We start from the raw sequence: 21,991 nt of genomic DNA on the forward strand, positions 1-21,991 counted from the left end.
TATTCATTTGAAAAATTCAATTTTAAACTTAGTGAGATGGCATTATGCACATACTATAATCGATATAATTCAGTTGACTGACAATACTAAACATTGATGAGACTGTGGAGCCACTAGCTGTACCTTGCTGGTGGGAATCCACTTGAAAACCAGTTTGTCAGTATCTTAAAGGGTTAAACAAACACTTAACCATTTGGCCCAATAATTCTAAGCTTTACATATCTTCCCAAGAGAAATGAAAACATTAGTTCACATTAAGATCTGTATGTGAATGTTTACAGCAGCTTTATTTATAATAGTGAAAGACAGGAAATGGCCCAAATGTCCATCACTAGGTAAGTGAATAAAATAACTATGATCTAGCATTATGGAATACTACTCAGCAGTAAAAGGTATGAGCCACTGAAATGCACAACATACAAGGAACTTAATTTTGTGAAGCTAAAGAAGCCAGACAGCAAAAATATGCTATCTTTGCATTTATGAGATATTATGGAAAACTCAAAATTAGAGGGACAGAGAATAGTTCAGTTCTTGCGATGGCAAGAGAAGAACACAAGGGAACATTTTTGGGTGATGGAAATGTTCTTGTTTGTAGTGGTGGCTTAAAATATGCATTTGTCAAAACTCATGGAAATGTGCATTTAATGAGAATTAATTTTATTATTTGTAAATTAGATCTCAATAAACCTAACTTAAAAAAAAAAAAAAAGAAGTACAGTAGTGCTTCACTGCTTGCGAAGTTCTGTAATATGACCTGCAAGGACTTTACTTAATTGGCCTCCCTTACCTTCCACACTGATCCCGGCTCCCTCCATTCACTCCCGTGTCACCCTCATATTTCATGGTCCTTTACTACAACAAAGAAGGTCCTCAATAAATTACTGTTGAATGAATGAATGCCTAACTCTGTATCTCATTCTCTGGAATGCCCTGTGAGAAGCCAAACCAAAGTGATTACGTTTCCCAAACAAGTCAAACACAATTGACTGTGCAACTTTGGGCAACTTAGTCAATCTTTCTAAGCCTTAGTTTCTTCATCAGTATAATGGGCTAATAATGCTTATCTAATAAGATATCAAAGGAGGTAAGCATCATATGAAATGATACCTATAATGCTCCTAGCCTGATAAGTAATCAATTTGCAATGTTCCTGATGCATAATAGGCACCCAAGAAATGATCATTTGTTTTTATTATTATATATTTAATAAGTGGCATGTGAGCTGGGTTTTGAAGGTTGATGACTCTATAGTACCTTACACATCCTGTCGAGAGCACTAATGGGTTTTTCTGTGTTCTTATTATGATAGTCTCACTACTCCCTTATTGGCTAAATCACATTTTATGCAGAACACTAATATACACATCCAGGTGGTAGGCAGGGTAGTAATAATGACCTTTTCAGAGGCTTCCTAGTGTATTGTGCTACTTAGCAGTCAAAACAGTAAATAAAAGTCATATGTTACTTGTTCTCTCCCTTCTTTCTAAAAGAAATGTATTTTATATTGCATTATTCTCTAGTTCTTAGAGAAGATTATATTTTTAAGAAATAAGAATAAGATATTAAATTTTTAATCAAGGTAAAAGCTCTTATTGGGACTTGGGGTCATAATATTGGGATACTTCTGCAACACTTTTCTTTTGGAAAAGGAACGATATCATTGAGGGAGCACAGGACTTGGGAAATTAACCAAAGAGACTCTCCTGGAGTACACAATTCTTCCTGGCATCATTGTATTATAATGGTGCTGTTATGCCTCATTTGCCTCCAAATTTTTCCCCCAAATTTTCTTTTTTTTTTAAATTTATTTTTTATTTATTTTCAGCATAACAGTAGTCATTATTTTTGCATCACACCCAGTGCTCCATGCAATCTGTGCCCTCTATAATACCCACCACCTGGTACCCCAACCTCCCACCCCCCTGCCACTTCAAACCCCTCAGATTGTTTTTCGGAGTCCATAGTCTCTCATGGTTCACCTCCCCTTCCAATTTCCCCCAACTTTCTTCTCCTCTCTAACTCCCCATGTCCTCCATGCTATTTGTTTACACACCATCAATCCATGTTTCTCTGCTTCTATTATTAGAAGTTAAGTAGACTAGAATGGCTTGAAGCAAGCCTTCTTTCCTTTAGTCACTGCCACATCCCTGATCTTGAGCTGGTATTTCTCAATTCACCGAGTCCTATTCCATTGCTTTTCAGACTTGTATTCTTGTTAGCATCGACTGTCCTTCTGGACATTACAATTTGGAGCTGTTTACCTGGAAGCCCAAAATTTAAGCTAGGAGATTGATTATTTGACCCAGGTTTAACCCTAATAGGAGTGAGTCTTCTGGTCAATATTTCTGAAACTTTTCTTGACCATTAATAGTGCATGAAATCAATTTAATGGGTTACCGCTATCAGCATTTTCCGAAATAGAAAATAGTAAATAATAGAAAAAATAATTGGGTGTATTATCTGTTCAGGTAAATATTGTTTGCTAAAGTGTTTGTTGTGTGGGTATATGGGGTTGTGATATGAAGTATATTTCTCGTATTTTACTTTGAGACACAGTTTAAAAGTCACTCTTCTAAGCTGAATTGACAGTTTTTGTGTCTTAAAACAACCTTAACATACCCTATTCTAATAGCAATGTTTCTAAATCCATATTAAACTATAATCTCAGTAAGTTATACAAATCCTTCATACTGGTATTAGCTTGTTGAGACTGGTTTTACATAGAAGAGTAAATAGCTAAGCAACCTATCACCGAAGAGATTGGAAAGGAGAAAAGTAGGAGGTTTTATATAAATTGGCCATTTTGGCCTTTGAACAAATCAAAAGTAACTCCTTTTGCATGTGTACCGTACAAGTTGATTTACTTAATCTAGTGACCAAACTAGTATTAGAATACCTGGGGACTCATCTTAAGAAATGACCCTAACCTACAATGTTAAATACATGTATATATGCTCTTTGTAATCCTTCTAGTGGTGTTATTTCTGAGCTAGTTAATTGGGGATTGATTTTGGGATTGTGCAAATAAATGAAGTTAACTAAGCAGTGCCATATTCCCCACGTGAAGAGAGAGACATGGAGATTTCTAAGAAATCATATCCAGACTTTCCCATCATTTACACCGTGTGAATTCAGTGGTCCTCAAATGTCAATGTGCTTTAGTATCACAGGGATGTTTATGAAACATGTAGATGCTAGGGTCTCACTTCAGACCTGTGCAGTCAGTATCTCTGGATAGGAGTTATATCACCATTTTTAATGTGTTCTACAAGTGATCAGTACACCAAAATGTACACCAAAATTTGAGAACTATGAGAACTACTACACTTTATTCATTCATCTTAGGAGTCATCTAAAATTATCACCATCTTTATGCATAACTGGAAACATAAATATAATCATAAGCTAAGTGTTTTTTTTTTCCCTATGCTTCACTAAGGAGTATAATAACTATTTAGGTTCATGGCAGATTATAATATAAATTTCTACCTTTATGTATTTGAAATGATAGACTTACTTGAAGCCTCAAATAGGTGATAAGAAAATGAGTCTTCATCCAACATAATTAATTTCCAGGGCTTTTTTCATAACAGTTAATTAGGTAGGGGGGTAGGTTTCAACCAGTGCTAATTCCCTCTCCTCACCGCCCTTTCTCTCTTTAATGCCTCCCTTCCATATCCAGTCCTTAGATATCAATCTCAAACTCCAAAATTGTCCTTTAGGTTTTATCTTCCTTCTTTCTACGTTTCCCAAATCAAAACTCCAGTTTTCTAGGGAATCTGAGACAAGGGTAAGTCTGATTATATTTGTATAGAATAGGTTTTCATATAGTAAGTTGATCTAAAAGCATGAATAATTCGTAGATCTTATTCTCTGGGAAAGACTTAGTGTTTTAAAAGAAAAACTTGATACTGTATGTAATTTTTTTTTTTTCTAACAGCCGTAGAGAGAGAGCGTTTTCAGGTCTCTAATGTCTGTTTTTCTACTTTTCTTTCCTTTGCACCAAAGAAACACTCAGGGTAGCCCACTACAGAGACCCCCTACTATGCCCCAGTTTTCGATTCTTTGTATTTTACCAGTCATATAATTGAGTAAATTGGGTCTTGCCTAAAAAATACAAAGTTTTATGAGTAGTACAGTTCATAACTAATATGCTGACTTACAAATCTAGGTTTGAATATGCAGAATCAGTTTGAGAGTCCCACCACAGCCTGATGTGGGGATTCATAAACAAATGTCAAGATCTGCCATTGTTTTTCCTTCTTAATGAATGTAAAAGAACCAATGTATCAATGTGTACCTTTTAGAAAAGTGAACTACTATGGGGGGGCACATAGTACATATCAGACGCTTCACAAGTGTTCTCTCACTTGTGCTCATCACAACCCTATGAGCTGTTGTCCCTCCTTAAAGAAAATGTACTTTTGGGGAATGTAAGAAAGTTCAAGTCAGAGATACACTTCTCAGGAACAACATGGTATTTATTCTGCTATTTTCATAAGGTGAAGACTTGTTGGCACTAAAATATTTCAAGAACCAGTAGAGCCCAAAGTTTGTAAACATTTTCTAAAATTTTTTAAAATTTAAAATTAAATTATAGGGTTTTTCTAGATTTTTAAACAGTTTATTTTTTTAAAGACTGCCTATTTATTTGACAGAGCACAAGCAGGGAGAACAGTAGAGGGAAAAGCAGGCTCCCCACTGAGCAGGTAACCTGACTTGGAGCTCCATTCCAGGACACCTGGGGATCATGACCTGAGCCAAAGGCAGATCCTTAGCCAACTGAGCCACCCAGGTGTCCCTAAATAGTCTATTAAAGAGTATCATACAGGAAACAATTGAGCTTCTCTGACCCAACCAGACTCTACCTTGCAGTGTCACCAGAATCTCTATGCCAGATTTTGGGGCCAAAGGCAATTGTGCTCCTATGCGGTGTGACCACTTAACTTCCATTTGGAGTCTGTCTTCTTGGCTAAATAAATCAGGATCTAAAAATCTAATCTTACAGTTTGGACATACATTTTTTCCCACAGTTTATAAGATATCTGAAATAGTACACCCTCATTTTTCAATCAGGAAACTGAAACTCAGATACAAGGAAAATTGCTCAATTCATAATACTGATAAAAGGCAGAACCTAAATATAAACTAGATTTGCTTTTGTCCCCTCATTCATCATAAATAACGGAATACTAATTTTTCTGACCTCTTGTATTGCTTTTTCTATTGATTTTTTTCTTTCATCAAATTACAGAGATTATATTTAAAATTCAGTATCTGTTAATCTCAAGTCAAAGACAAGCAATTAAATTATAACAATACTGCATAAAATTGGATTCTTTCTAGAATATCATATTTTGCCCTACTGATATCTGTTCCATTTAGAATAGATTACTTTGTTTTGTCTCTTGACTTCTTTCTTATATCCATGACAACTCTGTCTGTTTCAAAAGTAGGAATAAATAGGATTGAACAAATTGATGGGGTTTTTTTCTATTTCCTTTGGAAAATAGGCTCACATTAGAAGATAAGGGCTACTTGGAATGCCTGGATGGCCATTGGTTAAGCATCAGACTCTTGATTTTGGCTCAGGTCATGATCTCAAAGTTGTAAGATGGAGCCCTGTGTTGAACTCTGTGTTGGGCATGGAGCCTATTTAAGACTCTCTCCATCCCTCTCCCTCTGCCTCTACCCCACCTCTCTTTTTCTTTAAAAAAAAAGAAGAAGAAGAAGAAGAAGAAGAAGAAGAAGAAGAAGAAGAAGATGATGATAATTTCTTTCATTTTCTGTATTTTATAGATACTATGAGGAAGAAAATGTTCTGTAATAGATATTTCTGAGTTACCCAGCATTTTTTATTTACACCATGTGCTAAATGTACCATAGAATTTCATGGTGTTAAAAAATTACCTTAATATTAAAATTCTATTTCTTCTTTGCCCCTCCTTCTCATATAACATATTTGTGTATTCATTCAGTCATTCATCCAATTAGCCATATGTTATTGGTGAGTCCATATTTCATACCAGGTACCTTGCAAATCATGTTGGCCTTAGAGATGAATAGGCACTGTACCTAATTTTATGAACTTCACAGTCTAAGAGAGAGAAAGTTGTTAAAAAGAAAAGAAAAAGTACATAAAACAATGTGATAAATATTATAATTCCAGTACATTTGAGAAATTGGAAGGTCTTTTAGCTTTTTTGGGAGGAGGGCGTGAAAGAGTTACAGGAAGAAATGGCACTTTTTGAAGTCCTGAAAGAGTGTGAGTTTTTAAAAGAGTTCCAAAGATTATTTTCTAGGACATGGAATAAGTATGTTAAAGAGGCAGTAAGATTAGAAAAGTAGACTAATATCTGTATATAGTGACTCTAACTATTATCTTATCTATTGAGTAGACATTTAAGAAATTTAAGTATAATAACACTAATGGCAAAGTGAAAAAAAGCTGTATCGATGGAATATTATTTAGCCATCAAAAGGAACAGAGTTCATTACTATGCAGCCATCAAAAGAAATGAAATCTTGCCATTTGCGACAACATGGATGGAACTAGAGCATATCATGCTTAGCGAAATAAGTCAAGCAGAGAAAGACAACTCTCATATGATCTCCCTGATATGAGGAAGTGGTGATGCAACATGGGGGCTTAAGTGGGTACGAGAAGAATAAATGAAAGAAGATGGGATTGGGAGGGAGACAAACCATAAGTGACTCTTAATCTCACAAAACAAACTGAGGGTTGCTGGGGGGAGGGGGTTTGGGAGAAGGGGGTGGTATTATGGACATTGGGGAGGGTATGTGTTTTGGTGAGTGCTTTGAAGTGTGTAAACCTGGTGATTCACAGACCTGTACCCCTGGGGATAAAAATATATGTTTATAAAAAAATAAAAAATTATATTAAAAAAAAAAAGGAACAGAGTACTTATACAAACAACAACATGGATAAACCTGAAAAACATTATGGTACTAAAGCATCCAGACACAAAAGGCCATATATTATATGATTCCATTTATGTGAAATGTCCAGAATAGGTAATTCCATAGATACAGAAAGAAAATTAGTTACCAGGGGGTGGAAGGAGTAAGAAAGGGGAAATTGGAACTACCAATAGGTAAAGGGAGTTTTTGTTTTAGTGTTGTTTTTATTGCAAATTTAAGGTATATAACATATTAACACATTTATACATTGTAGTGTGATTGCTATATCATATTATATAATTATCCTTTCTTTTCAGTGGTTGGAATCATTAAGTTCTAGTCTCCTAGCACAGTTGATTAAAATAAAATATTGTATGGTCAGTATAATGTGAAATTTTAGATCTCTAGAGCTTATTCATTGCAAGTCTATAATCTTAAACAATATCTGGCCTACACCTCCATCCCCCAACCCCTGGTAACTATCATTTTACTCTCTGCTTTTAGGAGTTTCGGTTTTTTTAGATTCCACATATAAGTTATATTGTACAATACTTGTCTTTCTTTGTCTGGCTTATCTCAATTGTATAAAATGCTCAAGGTCTTGAGCATTTGGCAGGACATCCTTCTTTCTTGTGGCTGAGTGATGTTCCCATTTTGTGGCTGAAAGGTGCTCCTTATCTTCTTTATCCATTCATTCATTCATTGATGGACACTTAGGTTGTTTCCATTTCCTGGCTATTCTGAATAATGATGCAGTAAACATGGGAATGCATGTATCTCTTTGATACCCTGTTTTCTTTTTCTTGGGTGTATTCCCAAAAGCGAAATTGCTATATCATCTTGATGTAGAGTTTTTAATTTTTTGGGGAACCTCCATATTGGTTCCATAGTGGTTGAACTAATGCACATTCCTACCAACAGTATACAGGTGTTCCCTTTTCTCCACATCCTTGCCAACCCTTGTTATCTCTTATCTCATTGTGGTTTTGATTTGCATTTCCCTCGTTATTAATGATGTTGAGCATCTTTTCATGTACCTGCTTGATATTTGGATATCTTCTTTGGAAAAAATATCTAATATGGGGTTTTTTGAGGAATGATGGAAATGTTCTAGAATTAGATAGTGCTGATCGTTGTACAACATAGAGAATATACTAAAAACCACTAAAGTATACATTTTTAAATGTCATTAATGTGAAATATATCTGAATTTTTAGAATGCTACACAATTTAAGGTAAAATAAAATTTAGTGATAATCAGAATCTTAGAGTTTACCACTGAGAGAATGGCCACTACTTAATTTATAGTGTGTACATGTCAGATTCAAAGAAATAATCTCAGAAAGACAAAGAGACAAAAAATGTGCAAATAAATTGTATTTATGTAATAAACATGCATATACATCTAAAATAGGGATTGTTTTTTCTTTTTTCTTTTTTTTTATATTTTATTTATTTACTTGACAGAGAGAGATCACAAGTAGGCAGAAAGGCAGGCAGAGAGAGAGGAAGGGAAGCAGGCTCCCTGCTGAGCAGAGAGCCCAATGCGGGACTCAATCCCAGGACCCTGAGATCATGACATGAGCCGAAGGCAGCGTCTTAACCCACTGAGCCACCCAGGCGCCCTAGGGATTGTTTTTTCAAAGTGATAATGATATATAATGTGTGAGTTTGAACTGGACGATATTGGACAATAATGTGTAAGACAAAAATTGTTAGGTCATATTGTTGTAGAAGACAGTTACAGTATTAATTTTATACTTTGTTAACTATACCTGATAAAATTCCAAGAATAACAGTGAAAAGAATTGCATAAACACAATTCCAATTAGTGAAAGGAAAAAAATGAAAATAAAACAAAACATTAAAAAACTGAGACTCACAGAAATATTGTGTTAGAAATAAGTACATTGTATAACAATGTGCACAATTGGGGCAAATAGACAATAATTTCCATAAGGAACAGAATTTGTGAGTTTGAATTAAAAACTTTTTATGTTCTATTTACTAAAGACATTCCTGAAACCTAAGGAATGTTAAAAGTAAAACGATAGACAAGTATATGGTGGACAGTAACCAAAACAAAGCTTACACAGCTATGCTAATATACAAAATAGGTTTTAAGGTACAAATTATTAATATTAATGAATCAGGTCATATAGCTTTTAAAAAATTGATTTTACCAGTAAGGTACTACAGTCTATACTTTTACGTTTCATAAAATAGCATCAAAATATGCAAAGCAAAAATTGATGGAACATCAGGAAGAAAATGACAAATCTTCCACCTTAATGATTTTAATACTCTGATATCAATCATCAAAATATCCATCACACAAAAAAATTAACAAAAACATACAGGATTGGGGGCACCTGGGTGGCTCATTTGTTAAGCATCCAACTCTTGGATTTCTGCTCTGGTCATTATTTCAGGGTTGTGGGATCAAGCCCTGCATCAGGCTCCATGCCTACCTTGGAGCTAGCTTGGAGCCTGCTTAAGATTCTTTCTTTCCCTTTCTCTCTCTCCCCTACCTACCTCCTGCCAAAAAAAATAAAGGAGAATAAAAAAGAAAGAAAGAAAAGAAATACACAAGATTTGAGTGACATAAGTTAGTGGGTTTGATATTATTGTTAATCAGTGGGAGAGTCTGCATTGTGTGAATTAAGGTCTCCATTCTTGGATTCCCCACAAAAAGATATACCTGAGGATGGGTGCTCCAATAAAGACAGCCAGAAGGAAAGCAGCAAGCACAAAGCAGTTTGGGGATTGGATATTTGTTGGGTCTTTCTGGGCCGGTAGGAGCTGTTTTGTCAAGTAGGGTGATCACTTTCGGACACTACTTCCAGTCATTTGGGGGTTGGGAGGGGTAGTTTTTGACCCTACACAGTTTGTACTGGAATCATCATGGCAACTTTTCTCCATGGGGGGCTGTGCTATAACTGCAAAGCAAATGCATTATAATGAGTTTAGGGGCTACCCTGGGGCAGAGGTAGAAGAGGAGAGGGGCATGCTTCATACCGGAGGCTCTTGGTCTATTAGTCCCAAAGTCTTAGAAGCCTCAAGGTCAAGATGTTGTACCCTTGGGCTTCTAATGTGAGCCCTCTTTATCACCATCCTTGCTTCTACCTCAGGTCTCTATCATTCCCCATCAAGGTCTTGGGAGTTTGCCTCCAGGCATTCCTTCCACTGTCATATCTAGCTTTTTCCTAACATTATAGGCATATATAGAACTTTGCGCCAACCGTAAAGAATACATACTCACAAATAAATGAGTCACATTAATGGAGTCTGATGACACAGCCAGATCATCTCATCAAAATTTTAAGAGTTAGTGTTACCATGATATCTGATAGCACATTTACATTTAAAGACAAGAAGAAAACTAACAGCCTCATAATTATAGAAAAAATTTAAATATCTAAGTAATTTATATTTTAAAGAAAAATCAGAAGAGAAAAATATTTGAAACTAAACAGTAATGAAGATGCTAAATACTAAAATGGATGTAATGCAAGAAAAATGGAATTTGAAGATAAATGTGTAGCTTTAAAAGCTTATATTAGAGAATAAGCCTAAAACTAAGGAGCTGAATCACCAGCTAAAAAAATAATGTCCCAGTTAGAAAAAACAGAATAACAGAATAAGCTGTCACAAAGTAGAAGGAAGTTGATAATAAAGACCAGAAATCACTGAACAGAAAAATAAGTTAAAATAGAGTGGATGAACAAATACAAAGTTTTTTTTCTTTAAATAATAATAACACAGGCAAACTATGCCAAGATTGATCAAGAACAAAACAGAAAAATAAACATCATAAATTAAAAAAAGAAACATAATTGTAGATAAAACAAACTTGGAGGGTCCTCTGCGTGGCTCAGTGGGTTAAAGCCTTGGCCTTCCTCTCAGGTCATGATCCCAGGGTCCTGGGATGAAGTCCCGCATTGGGCTCTCTGCTCAGCAGGGAGCCTGCTTCCCCCTCTCTCTGCCTGCTTCTCTGCCTACTTGTGATCTCTGTCTGTCAAATAAATAAATAAAATCTTAAAAAAAAAAAAACCTTGGAAATAATGAGGGTGCTATAAAATGTTTTACCATTAAAAATAAAAATTTTAATGGAATGGGAAGATTCCTAGAAAATATATAAGTTCTAAAGACTGAGTAACAAGTAGCAAAACCCTAAAATTCTAAGTATGAAGGAAATTTAATCAGTAAAAATTCTTCCTACAGTAATAGTTTAAGTATATGCTACCAAATGTTCAAATAAAACACTGTTTCAACCATATACCAACTGCTCGAGAACACAGAGGGAACGCTCTTAATTCATTCTTTGAGGACTGTTTAATCCTGACTACAAAAGCAAACAAGATGTGTGGGAGAAAGGAAAATCACAAGCCAGTCTCCATTTTTAATGTAGATGTGTGAATCCTAATTAAAATATTTGCATAACTCAGTCCAGCCATGTATAAAGATATACTATGTTTGTGGGAGTGGAGAACTAGGGAAGGGAGAAGGGGGAAAGTTAACCCAGGAAGGCCAAAGTTGTTCATTATTGTAAAATTCCTAAAAATGTGTTTGATTTATCCTATTAAATCCTTATTATCCTCTCAGTCTGTTCAGACGCACCCAATAAAATTCAACATTCGTGATTTTTTAAAAAATAGTCTTAGCAAACGAGAAACAGAAAAGGATTTTCTTAATCTGAAGAGTGCAGAAAACATGCCACTTTATTTCTAAAACTTCAAAACAAATTAATCTGGGCAACATATTTTGCAATATACATAGATTAAACGAAGAGGGAAAAGAATGATAAACATGAAGTGCAGCAGAGTGGTTAATAAATGTGTGTGTTTATGTGTTAAATACATATCCAAATCACTACAAACATACCTTCGAGTAAAGACAGTATTTTTTTAAATAAAGAAAAAATTTAAGTGAATAAAGTTAGAACACTAAAGACATTTCTGTGGACTCTCAAAACACGAGTAAAAGAAATTGGCTGTGAAAAAGAAATAGAAATTTCATCTTCAATGAAATTTGGTTTTGTGAGTTTCCTCAACAGTCCAGATATAGGACAGAGGAGCGAGACCAATGTCTTAATCTAGGGATGCCTGAGCAATTGTAGCAGGTAGATAAGAATTGAGTGACAGTGCCAGCAAGAAAGTAGTTACAACATGGAACTACGGGATGGCAAGTTCAATGGGAAAAGAAGTGAATCTGAGCGGTGGAAGAAGGATTAAGAGAAAATAGAGGGATTAAACAAGTGCAGTTAGAAGAATTCAGAGCTTGTTTTTGCCTGGATCCAGGGGAGGGACAAATAAAGGCAAGAGAGAACAGTAAGTGTAGGGAGGTTGTAGCCAGAAAGTAGATTGCTGGAGTTTAAAGATTTAGGAAGTGAAGACAATTAGGGCCAGTAGAGTGATTTCCTGAAGTGAAGTAGAATTGAAGTTTCTAAAGGAATCATAGATTTAGGTATTTTTAGATCCTGTTAAAAAGGGACAAGGAATTGTGATATACTCTGGGGAATGGTTTTCCCTGTGGATAATGAAGTTACCCAGAATGATTAAGTCAACTAAAGATTCCTTCTCTCCATGGAAGTAAAACAACCTATGTTAGTTGATGTGTAACGCATAAGTATGTTCATTGATGCAGAACTCATTAGTGTCAGAGCAGAGCTAGGAGGACAGACTGACTTTCAGATAATTGATACAATTTCTCTGGTGTTTCTGAGGTAAGAGTCTTCCCCACCCCTGCCCCTCTCTGCCACCATGCCTCTTTGCTTTACCAATCCACTGTTTTGCTCCTGGGGAGTCCTACCTATTAACTGCCAGACCCAGGGCCTCTCCTTCCCTGCTGTCTTCTGTTAATCTATTTAAGTTTGTAATCCACACTAATTTGCACATATTAGATTTCCTCCTGGCTTTCTTCAGCTTTCATGCACTAGACAAAGCCATTGAACAATATTCCTGTATTTCACATCTCTTTTCTCTTTAGAAGCCAGCCTAACAAATATAGACCAATTATTTCATCAAAAGTTAATATTCAGAGTTTAAGTTACAGTCTTTTTTTAACTTCTTTTCTTTTTCTACCTCCATCAGTGAATTGAAGATTATCTGTATGATTGTTTGCCTTCCAACATTATAGAGAAGTCTGAGCCTTTTTTCCAAGTATTGTGGTTTCTAACAGATTCCCCTAACCTTTTCGTTCTTCAAATGATTTATATTATCATTAACTTTTGTTCTAAAAATTAAGAAAATATTTCCATTGGAATATGCCTGTGTTCCTCTTAAGTAACTGGAGAGATTATTGCTGCATGCTTCCAGGTTATATTTCCACTTACTCTGCTGCTATGCAAGATTTTAGTTGTGCCTGTGTCATAAGGTGGGAAGTCCCTGCTGGTCTGAGAGTGACAGCCATTATTTACCTTAAATCTCCTCATGGAGTGATGATGTCAGACCACATACGGACTTTGGGGGAATAGGTTTTTACTGAGAACTATCTTGAATTCAGTATCTACATTACTGCCTTACGAAATATAGAGATCATTCACCTGCTGATTTTTATAGAATTACTGCTATGTAATTCAACCTTAATATACTTCAAAGATGAAATAAATTCAGTACAGACTCACTTCCAAGACATGTTATAGAGCTTTTACAAATTATATTTAGGCAATAATTTAGAAATATCAGGGTACTCAGTAATGTTTTTTTGTTTGCTTATTCATATTTATCAGTGAAAAAGATGAGTTTGCTGTGGGTAGACAATGTAGTGAACAATATAGGAATAGTTACTAGGAGTTGCTCTTTAGTAAATACAAAAGTTAAAATGAGGTTCAATCTTTCCCATTCTGATTAAAATTTACAACAACTTGAGCAAGAAAAAAATGATAATTCATTTCATTAATGAGCAGTGGAAATAACAACAGTCTTAAAAAGAGCACTCTTGTTAAAATCTAAGTAGAGAAAAAACTGGACCATGAATGGAGGTAAGTATTTGAATTGAATCTTGAAAAGACATAGGTAAAAGAATAGATATTATTTTGTAAGTTTGCCCTTAAAGAAAAACCCAGAAAGACTTAAGGGTAACTTCAAATGTCTTTCGATTATTATTATATTTTTTTTGTTTTCCTTTATTGTTATGTAACTTCCTTACTCTCTTTCTTTTATGTAATGTAAGTCACCATACAATACTTCATTAGTTTTTGATGTAGTGTTCCATGATTCATTGTTTACATATAACACCCAGTGGTCATTGCAATACATGCCCTTAATACCCATCACCAGGCTAACCCATGCCCCCACTCCCTCCCCTCTGAAACCCTCAGTATGTGTCCCAGAGTCCATAGTCTCTCGTAGTTCATCTCCCCCTCTGATTCCCCCCCTTCATTTTTCCCTTCCTTGTCCTGATGTCCTCCATGCTATCATTCAAGAAAAAAAAAAGTTTTTTAATCCCTCCTACATGTTCTGTGTATATGCTAATGTATTTCACATCTTTTCTTTGTATTTTTTAAAAGATTTTATTTATTTATTTATTTATTTATTTATTATTTTCAGCATAACAGTATTCATTATTTTTGCACCACACCCAGTGCTCCATGCAATCCGTGCCCTCTATAATACCCACCACCTGGTACCCCAACCTCCCACCCCCCGCCCCTTCAAAACCCTCAGATTGTTTTTCAGAGTCCATAGTCTCTCATGGTTCACCTCCCCTTCCAATTTCCCCCACCTCCCTTCTCCTCTCTAACTCCCTATGTCCTCCTTGCTATTTGTTATGCTCCACAAATAGGTGAAACCATATGATAATTGACCCTCTCTGCTTGACTTATTTCACTTAGCATAATCTCTTCCAGTCCCGTCCATGTTGCTACAAAAGTTGGGTATTCATCCTTTCTGATGGAGGCATAATACTCCATAGTGTATATGGACCACATCTTCCTTATCCATTCGTTCGTTGAAGGGCATCTTGGTTCTTTCCACAGTTTGGCGACCGTGGCCATTGCTGCTATAAACATTGGGGTACAGATGGCCCTTCTTTTCACTACATCTGTATCTTCGGGATAAATACTCAGTAGTGCAATGGCAGGGTCATAGGGAAGCTCTATTTTTAATTTCTTGAGGAATCTCCACACTGTTCTCCAAAGAGGCTGCACCAACTTGCATTCCCACCAACAGTGTAAGAGGGTTCCCCTTTCTCCACATCCCCTCCAACACATGTTGTTTCCTATCTTGCTAATTTTGGCCATTCTAACTGGTGTAAGGTGGTATCTCAATGTGGTTTTAATTTGAATCTCCCTGATGGCTAGTGATGATGAACATTTTTTCATGTTTCTGATAGCTATTTGTATGTCTTTAACACAGTAATCGCTTATTGCAGAAGAAAACATTTTAAAAGATGCAAAGGGCCAAATCACTGTTTATAATTGACAAAATGACAAGAATTAATGTTAGAATGCCCACAGCGGAGGAGAGCAGTAGTTAACATGAAAGGTTTTACTTCAAAAAATACTGTTGGCTAATGAAAATGCAATGCCAAATATATAGAATTTTGATAATTTTTTAAAAATTATAATCTGAGGCAAAGAACTTAATTTTTCTGAGCCTTAGTTTCTTATGTATAAAAATGAAAATAATATATATGTCTGAGGATTCTTGTGAGGATTAAATATTTTGTGTAAACTACATATTTTATTACCTATCTCTCAATAAGTGATTTGGTGACAGTTATGATTGATTTCTTATCCTTCTCCTCCTCCTCCTTCATCATCATCATCATCATCATGTGGTTTAAACCTGTCTTTATTCACATAACTGGGCTCAGCTCAGCAATTCCTTTGTTCCCTGTGAAGTTGTCTGGCATTTCATTCACCTGGGAGGCTGGCTCTGGGCTAGGAGCTCATGTAGGCCTGGGATCCTGAGATCCTCTATTCTCCTCCTTGGATTGGCCACATAATTTGAGTTTCTCTCAGCAGGGCAGCAGATTCTAGAAGACAAATTTCCAAGAAAGGAAGGCAAAATGTGCAAGACATCTTATGGCCTGGACTCAGAAGTCACAAAGCATCACCTCTGTTATATTCTGTTGGTCACAGGAAGTCACAGGCAGACCTAAGAGCTGCAGAAAATGACTCCTCTTTTTGATGGAGCAATAACACTCTCACACTTCAAAAGAGCATGTGGGATCGGAGATACTGTTGCAGCCATCTTTGAATAACCTCTGCCCTTTGCTATAAAAGAAATATGAAGAAGCTCCCTGTGTGTACATAAGAAAAGGTCTTCAAAGGGCGCCTGGGTGGCTCAGTGGGTTAAAGCCTCTGCCTTCAGCTCAGGTCATGATCCCAGGGTTCTGGGATCGCACCCCCCACATGGGACCCGCTGCTCAGCAGGGAGCCTGCTCCCCCCCACCCCTCCTGCCTCTCTGCCTACTTGTGATCTCTGCCTGTCAAATAAATAAATAAAATCTTTAAAAAACAGAGAGAGAAAAGAAAAGGTCTTCAAAGGATATTGCTAAGTGAGAAAAGCTAGGTATAGAAAAGACTGTATAATACACTAACAATAGTGTAAGGAAGTTGGGGGGGAGAATGTATTTGTATTATGTATTTTTAAAAGTCTCTGAAAACATGCAAGAAACTAATAACAAACGGTGCCTGATGTGTTTGGAAATCATGTGTCTAGGTGATAAAGGGAGGCTTTTCACTATATGGTTACATACTTTTTCAAAACAATTTGAATATTCAAATAAGTTCTATTGTTTAAAAATGAAATTTATAGATTTCCTAATATATGGCCATCTAGATTTTGTGTGAAAATTTACTTCTATGATAGTGAATTCTGTTGTTTTAACCATTTACTTCAAAGGTGGTGAATTCTGTTTTAACCATTTAAAACACTGTCAAAAAGCCTTGATTCTTTTGCATTAACTACATCAAATTAAGTGAATCATTCTTTCACAAGACACACAGTACTTACCACAGAGAGGCATTGTTGTAACATTTTTACGGTATATTTCTGTATTTCAAATGTCTTTGAATTATAATTTCATCTATCTTAATTTCATAATGTAACTTTAAACTTTATGCATAATTAATATTTCAAATACTGAAACTTGATTATTAAAAAGTAGTATTAACTGAAGCTATTAAGAATAATAATTCCAAAGGTATCTTCCTTTTTAGATTACTATGCCATGCTATGAAGGACCATATAGTTCGTGTTGCAAATGAAGCTGAGTTTATTTTGAACAGACAGCGAGCTGAGGATGTACATAAACATGCAGAGTTTGAGGTAAGATTTTTATAAAGAAGGTTTTTTATAAACCGTTTTAAAGCAGTTCTTTTTTTTTTTTTTTAAAGCTTTCATAAATGCCAAACACAGAGCACTAATTTTTACCTCATTTACAACATTCAGAAATTCTTCTTACAATATGCCTAACCCTTTGGTAGACTGAAGTTGTTCTGATATACTCTTAAAGGGAAATAAGATTTTATGATGCAATTACTTTAGTAATTTTTAAACTAGTTTTATACATCGCTTAGAGATAGGTATAATAAGTTGTTATATGAAGAACCTCAGTTTTACCAAATATTCCATAATTTATTATTTATCAATATATCCATCTTTAGAGTGACTGAAGATCACTTCAGTTGTCTCATTGTTATAATCGATATTTCACTGAGAACTTAAGCTTTGCTATTATATGGTATACATGTAGATCTATACATATATTGGGAATAGAATAATTTTAAAATCCTCATAAGTACCTTGGCTAAAGAAAAAATTATCATTTCTATTTCACGTGCAAAAACTAAAGTGTATTGAGATATTGTATATTCTATACTAATAGCTTTTATAAAAATATTTTTATATTTCCAGCATGTTAATAATTATTTGCCATTATTTGAATTGCCTCAATTCAATATCTTGATTTCAGTGTTTTAAATTATAGTGATTACTTAATTCACTCAATTTTTGACAAAACTTGGTTTCAGAAATATTCAGGTGACCTGCCATTTGGCTTAGGTTGAACTGTCAGTGGCCCTGAAAATACTCTTCTTCTTTTTTTTTTTTTAATTTAATTTTATTTTTCCAGTGTTCCAAGATTCATTGTTTATGCAGCACACCCAGTGCTCCATGCAATACGTGCCCTCCTAAATACCCACCACCAGGCTCACCCATCCCCCCACCCCAACCCTTCCAAAACCCTGTTTGTTTCTCATAACCCACAGTCTCATGCTTCATCTCCCTCTCCGTTTTCCCCCAATTCACTTTTCCTTTCCTTCTCCTAATGTCCTCAGTGTTATTCCTTATGCTCCACAAGTAAGTGAAACCATATGATAATTGACTTTCTCTGCTTGACTTATTTCACTCAACGTGAGGCAGGAATCTATAAAAATATTAGAGGAGAACATAGGCCTTGAAAATAATAAATAACCATCAATTTATTTTCCTGATGCAACATGCAAACAAGTGGGGCATGGCTGGAAATCAGAGTCCAAGATTTCAGTTTTGATGAGGTTTTTATCTCAGTAAGCCAGCTCTCTTAGTCATGCAAGTTGATGCCCTCAGTCTAGTAATCTCTGACCTTGCTAGCTGAAAAGCACAAGACAGAGAAATAACTGTTGTCACTCTCATACCCAACCTCTGCTTCATTTGTCAGAGGAGACAGCACACACTTGTCACATGAGATTGCAACAACCTTATTTTGAAAAAAAAAAACAAAAAAACAAAAAAACAAATATTTTAAACTTTGATAAAAATACATTGACAATTGGGTGTTTATCAAAGTATCATATCCCTTAAAGAGTAAATACTATTGGATATTTATCAAGATATCCTGCTATAATCTGGGTGTCAAGAAAATTTTGACTTATCTGTTCTTTGAAGAATATGTTTAGATATGAGATATGTCAGGAGTTGAAACAAAATAAGGATATTCAATTAACTTCTGTTAGTAAATAAGATTTAGAATATTAGCTGAATCCCCTGCAGGATGAGTTTTGAATCATTCATATATCTACTAAGAAAATCAAGAAATTTTGTGGGGATATAAAACAGTTAATATTTATTATACGAAAGCATTTAAAATAGATTTTTAAGCAGCTAGATATTAGTGACAAGTTTTAACACATACTTAGCCAAAATGGAATTAAGCTGAGGACAGTGGTTCTCAGCCTTTTTTTCATTAGTGCCCCCTAAGGAATCTTTTCTAATCTCCCTCTCCCAGTAAAATTTTATTTCTATAATATGCTGCATATCTGTTTGTGTACTATATATGCATCTGTGCTTTATACGTAGAAAGGATATGGTTTTTTCTCATCCTCAGTACCACTTTTTATGCCCTGGGCATGAGTTCATTCCTGTTGAGGATGCATGTCAAAGAGTGATAAGAGACTATGAAGTGGACATGAAGACTCAGGGCTTTTTAGATTATGTAAATAGAAAATAAAATTACATAAATCAAATTTTGAGAGTATCATCATTGCTATTTAATGGATGTATTTTTTTAACAGAAATGTTTAAATTTGTTCTTTTTAGGTTAGAGCTGTATTGCTAAATGCATTGACTTTGAGTGTGTGTGTGCATGTGCATGCTTAAGTGGTTTACCAAACACTTAACACTTTTAAATTGTAAAAGATTTTATAAAAGCCATGATATTTTATTAGGACTTGTTGGGAATTTCTCTGTCTCCCATATAAGCCTGTGATTAAGAGATAAAGTATATTTAATTTGAGATGGGTACTTCACAGTTTTTTTAGTTAACCATTGTAATTGTTAAGGAAGAAAAATGAAAATTTCATTTTGCTCTCAATGAGCTAATGAAATATTAACCTCATTATGGAGGCAGATCATTGTACTAATTGGTGATTCCCTGTACAAAAAGATAAATTGGAAAATGAATTAATCCTTCTTAGAGTACTGTAAGGTTATTTCTCTGAAAGAGATGACTTGTGGTAATAGTCTGCATCAATAGATAGACTGAAGGGATATGTTCAAATTCCTTCCATGAAACAAATTTTTACGTAGTAAAGATGAATGTGAACCAATTATATGTATTTTTAGATGTGAGGCTTTTTTTTCCTCTAGTTATATGACTCATATTATATGCTTGGTAAAGTTAGAATTTACGATCAGTCCACCCTATATAAAAATTACTATACAAAAAAACAAACCTAATTAAAGAGATGTTCATCTTCATGTTCATATTGAACCTGTCTGATACATAGTGAGATGGATACTGATTAGCTATGTCACTGATACTGGTGAGCATGAATGCGGACAGTGGACAGAACAACTGATTATTAGAAAAGATGAGAATAAGAGGGTTGTTATCATGGGAACCTTTGAACACATTAAATTCTAGAGTTGGGAGAGATTATAGAGAAAACTTTAGCTTCTCATTCTTTAAATATGAAACTGGGGAAAGAAAAGAATTTTCACAAAGTATGGAATAAATCCAAATCTAAATTCCTAAGTCATTCCTTTTCCTTGTATACCACATTGCCATTCATGAAATTGGAAAACTAGAAATAAAATGGCAAGTTTTGGATCTCTATATTAATTTTCAAGAATGTAATTCTCATTTTAAGTGTGGCATATACCATATTGGTTAAAATAATAATTAGATTTATATTTTTAATAAACCATTCTTCTAAAATTATTACTTTGGGAACATATTAAAATCAGACTCAGAATTTTAGGAGCCTTAAAGATCATTAATTGCTTAATATAATACCATCCAAATTATCTTCTATATACTTCATGAATAATCACATAGCACACATCTTTACATCTATAATCACTTTGAAAAGTGATTGTAGTGACCATATTCTTTCTGTTTTACTTTCCTTAAATTAAATTTTCACAAGATTGTGTTATTACCCTTCAATTTAAGGTCAGATATCCTTCCTTACTTGGACACCGCAGAAGTTATACATTGTTAAACATTATGCATTGTTCATATTTTTTGTAGTCGCAGTGTGCCCAGTATGCTGCTGATAGAAGAGAGGAGGAAAAGATGTGTGATCATCTCATAAGTGCTGCTAAACATCGAGACCACGTTACAGCAAACCAACTGAAACAGAAGATCCTTAATATTCTCACAAATAAGCATGGTGCTTGGGGAGCAGTTTCCCATAGGTGAGTTTCACAAATTTACAAGTAAATAATAACTCACAGGTTATTTATAATAGTTAGAAATTAAAGATTAGAAACTTTAAAATTATGCAGAAAAAATTATTTAAAGCATACAAAATTGCTTGAATTTTTCCCTGATATCTTTAGTAATTCCTTGTTAGAATCCTTCAGGAGAAAATCTAAACTTTTAGCAGAAGCTCCAGTGCAAGCCATTTCTAATTTAACAGTAATATGTAATATAAAAATATTAGGCAAGTATTTTAGATTACTATCTCTTATATGATGTGTGTTAATTATAAGAAGTGGCTTTTTTTCAACTTTGAAGAGTCAACTTTACCTAGTAATTAAATTTATATCATTCTTAATTTTTCTTAAAAACAGGTAATAATAGAAACATTTACTGTGTAGAGGTAGCACATTTTTTAAAACTTTTCTTCCATATTTTTCTATTCAGTCTTTCTTAGGAAAGATTTTCATTTATGATATCATAGTAAAAGTATTTATGATTAGGGCATTTATGATATCATAGTAAAAGTAAAACCAAAATTGGTTGTTTATGAATTACAGATGTTCTCGCAGAAGTTTTGTGGGCATAAATTTTTTTTTATTTCCTCTACACAATGAAGTTTTCTAGAAAAATAATAGTGAGGCAGGTCACAATATTTCGATTGCTAATGTTCTTCATTTTTAGATCTTCATTTTATTTGATCCTATTAAATATGTGCTTTGGTGAGTGCTATGAAGTGTGTATACCTGGCGATTCACAGACCTGTACCCCTGGGGATAAAAATATATGTTTATAAAAAATAAAATTAAAAAAAATATTTTCTGGAAAAAAAAATGCTTTTAAGTCTCTGGCAGAGTTTAGGGCTTGGTTAACTGTGACCAGCACACTACTAAGAAGACTCCTGATAGAACTTACTCTCTTAGTTGGGGAAGAA

General features: G+C 34.6%; 1 protein-coding gene across 6 annotated transcripts in view; it reads left to right on the forward strand.

Annotated features, from left to right (window-relative positions):
• The window catches only part of NBEA (neurobeachin), a 667,546-nt gene that overhangs the window by 352,043 nt on the left and 293,512 nt on the right, over positions 1-21,991 (forward strand). For all 6 annotated transcript variants that reach the window (XM_082700384.1, XM_082700385.1, XM_082700381.1 and 3 more), the window contains 2 exons: positions 17,093-17,201; positions 20,887-21,053. In XM_082700384.1, coding sequence (XP_082556510.1) covers positions 17,093-17,201; positions 20,887-21,053 — 276 coding nt within the window. The remainder of the gene's footprint in view (positions 1-17,092; positions 17,202-20,886; positions 21,054-21,991) is intronic.

Source organism: Mustela nivalis (genome assembly GCF_964662115.1).
Source record: "Mustela nivalis genome assembly, chromosome: 15".
In the NCBI taxonomy this organism is placed as follows: domain Eukaryota; kingdom Metazoa; phylum Chordata; class Mammalia; order Carnivora; family Mustelidae; genus Mustela; species Mustela nivalis.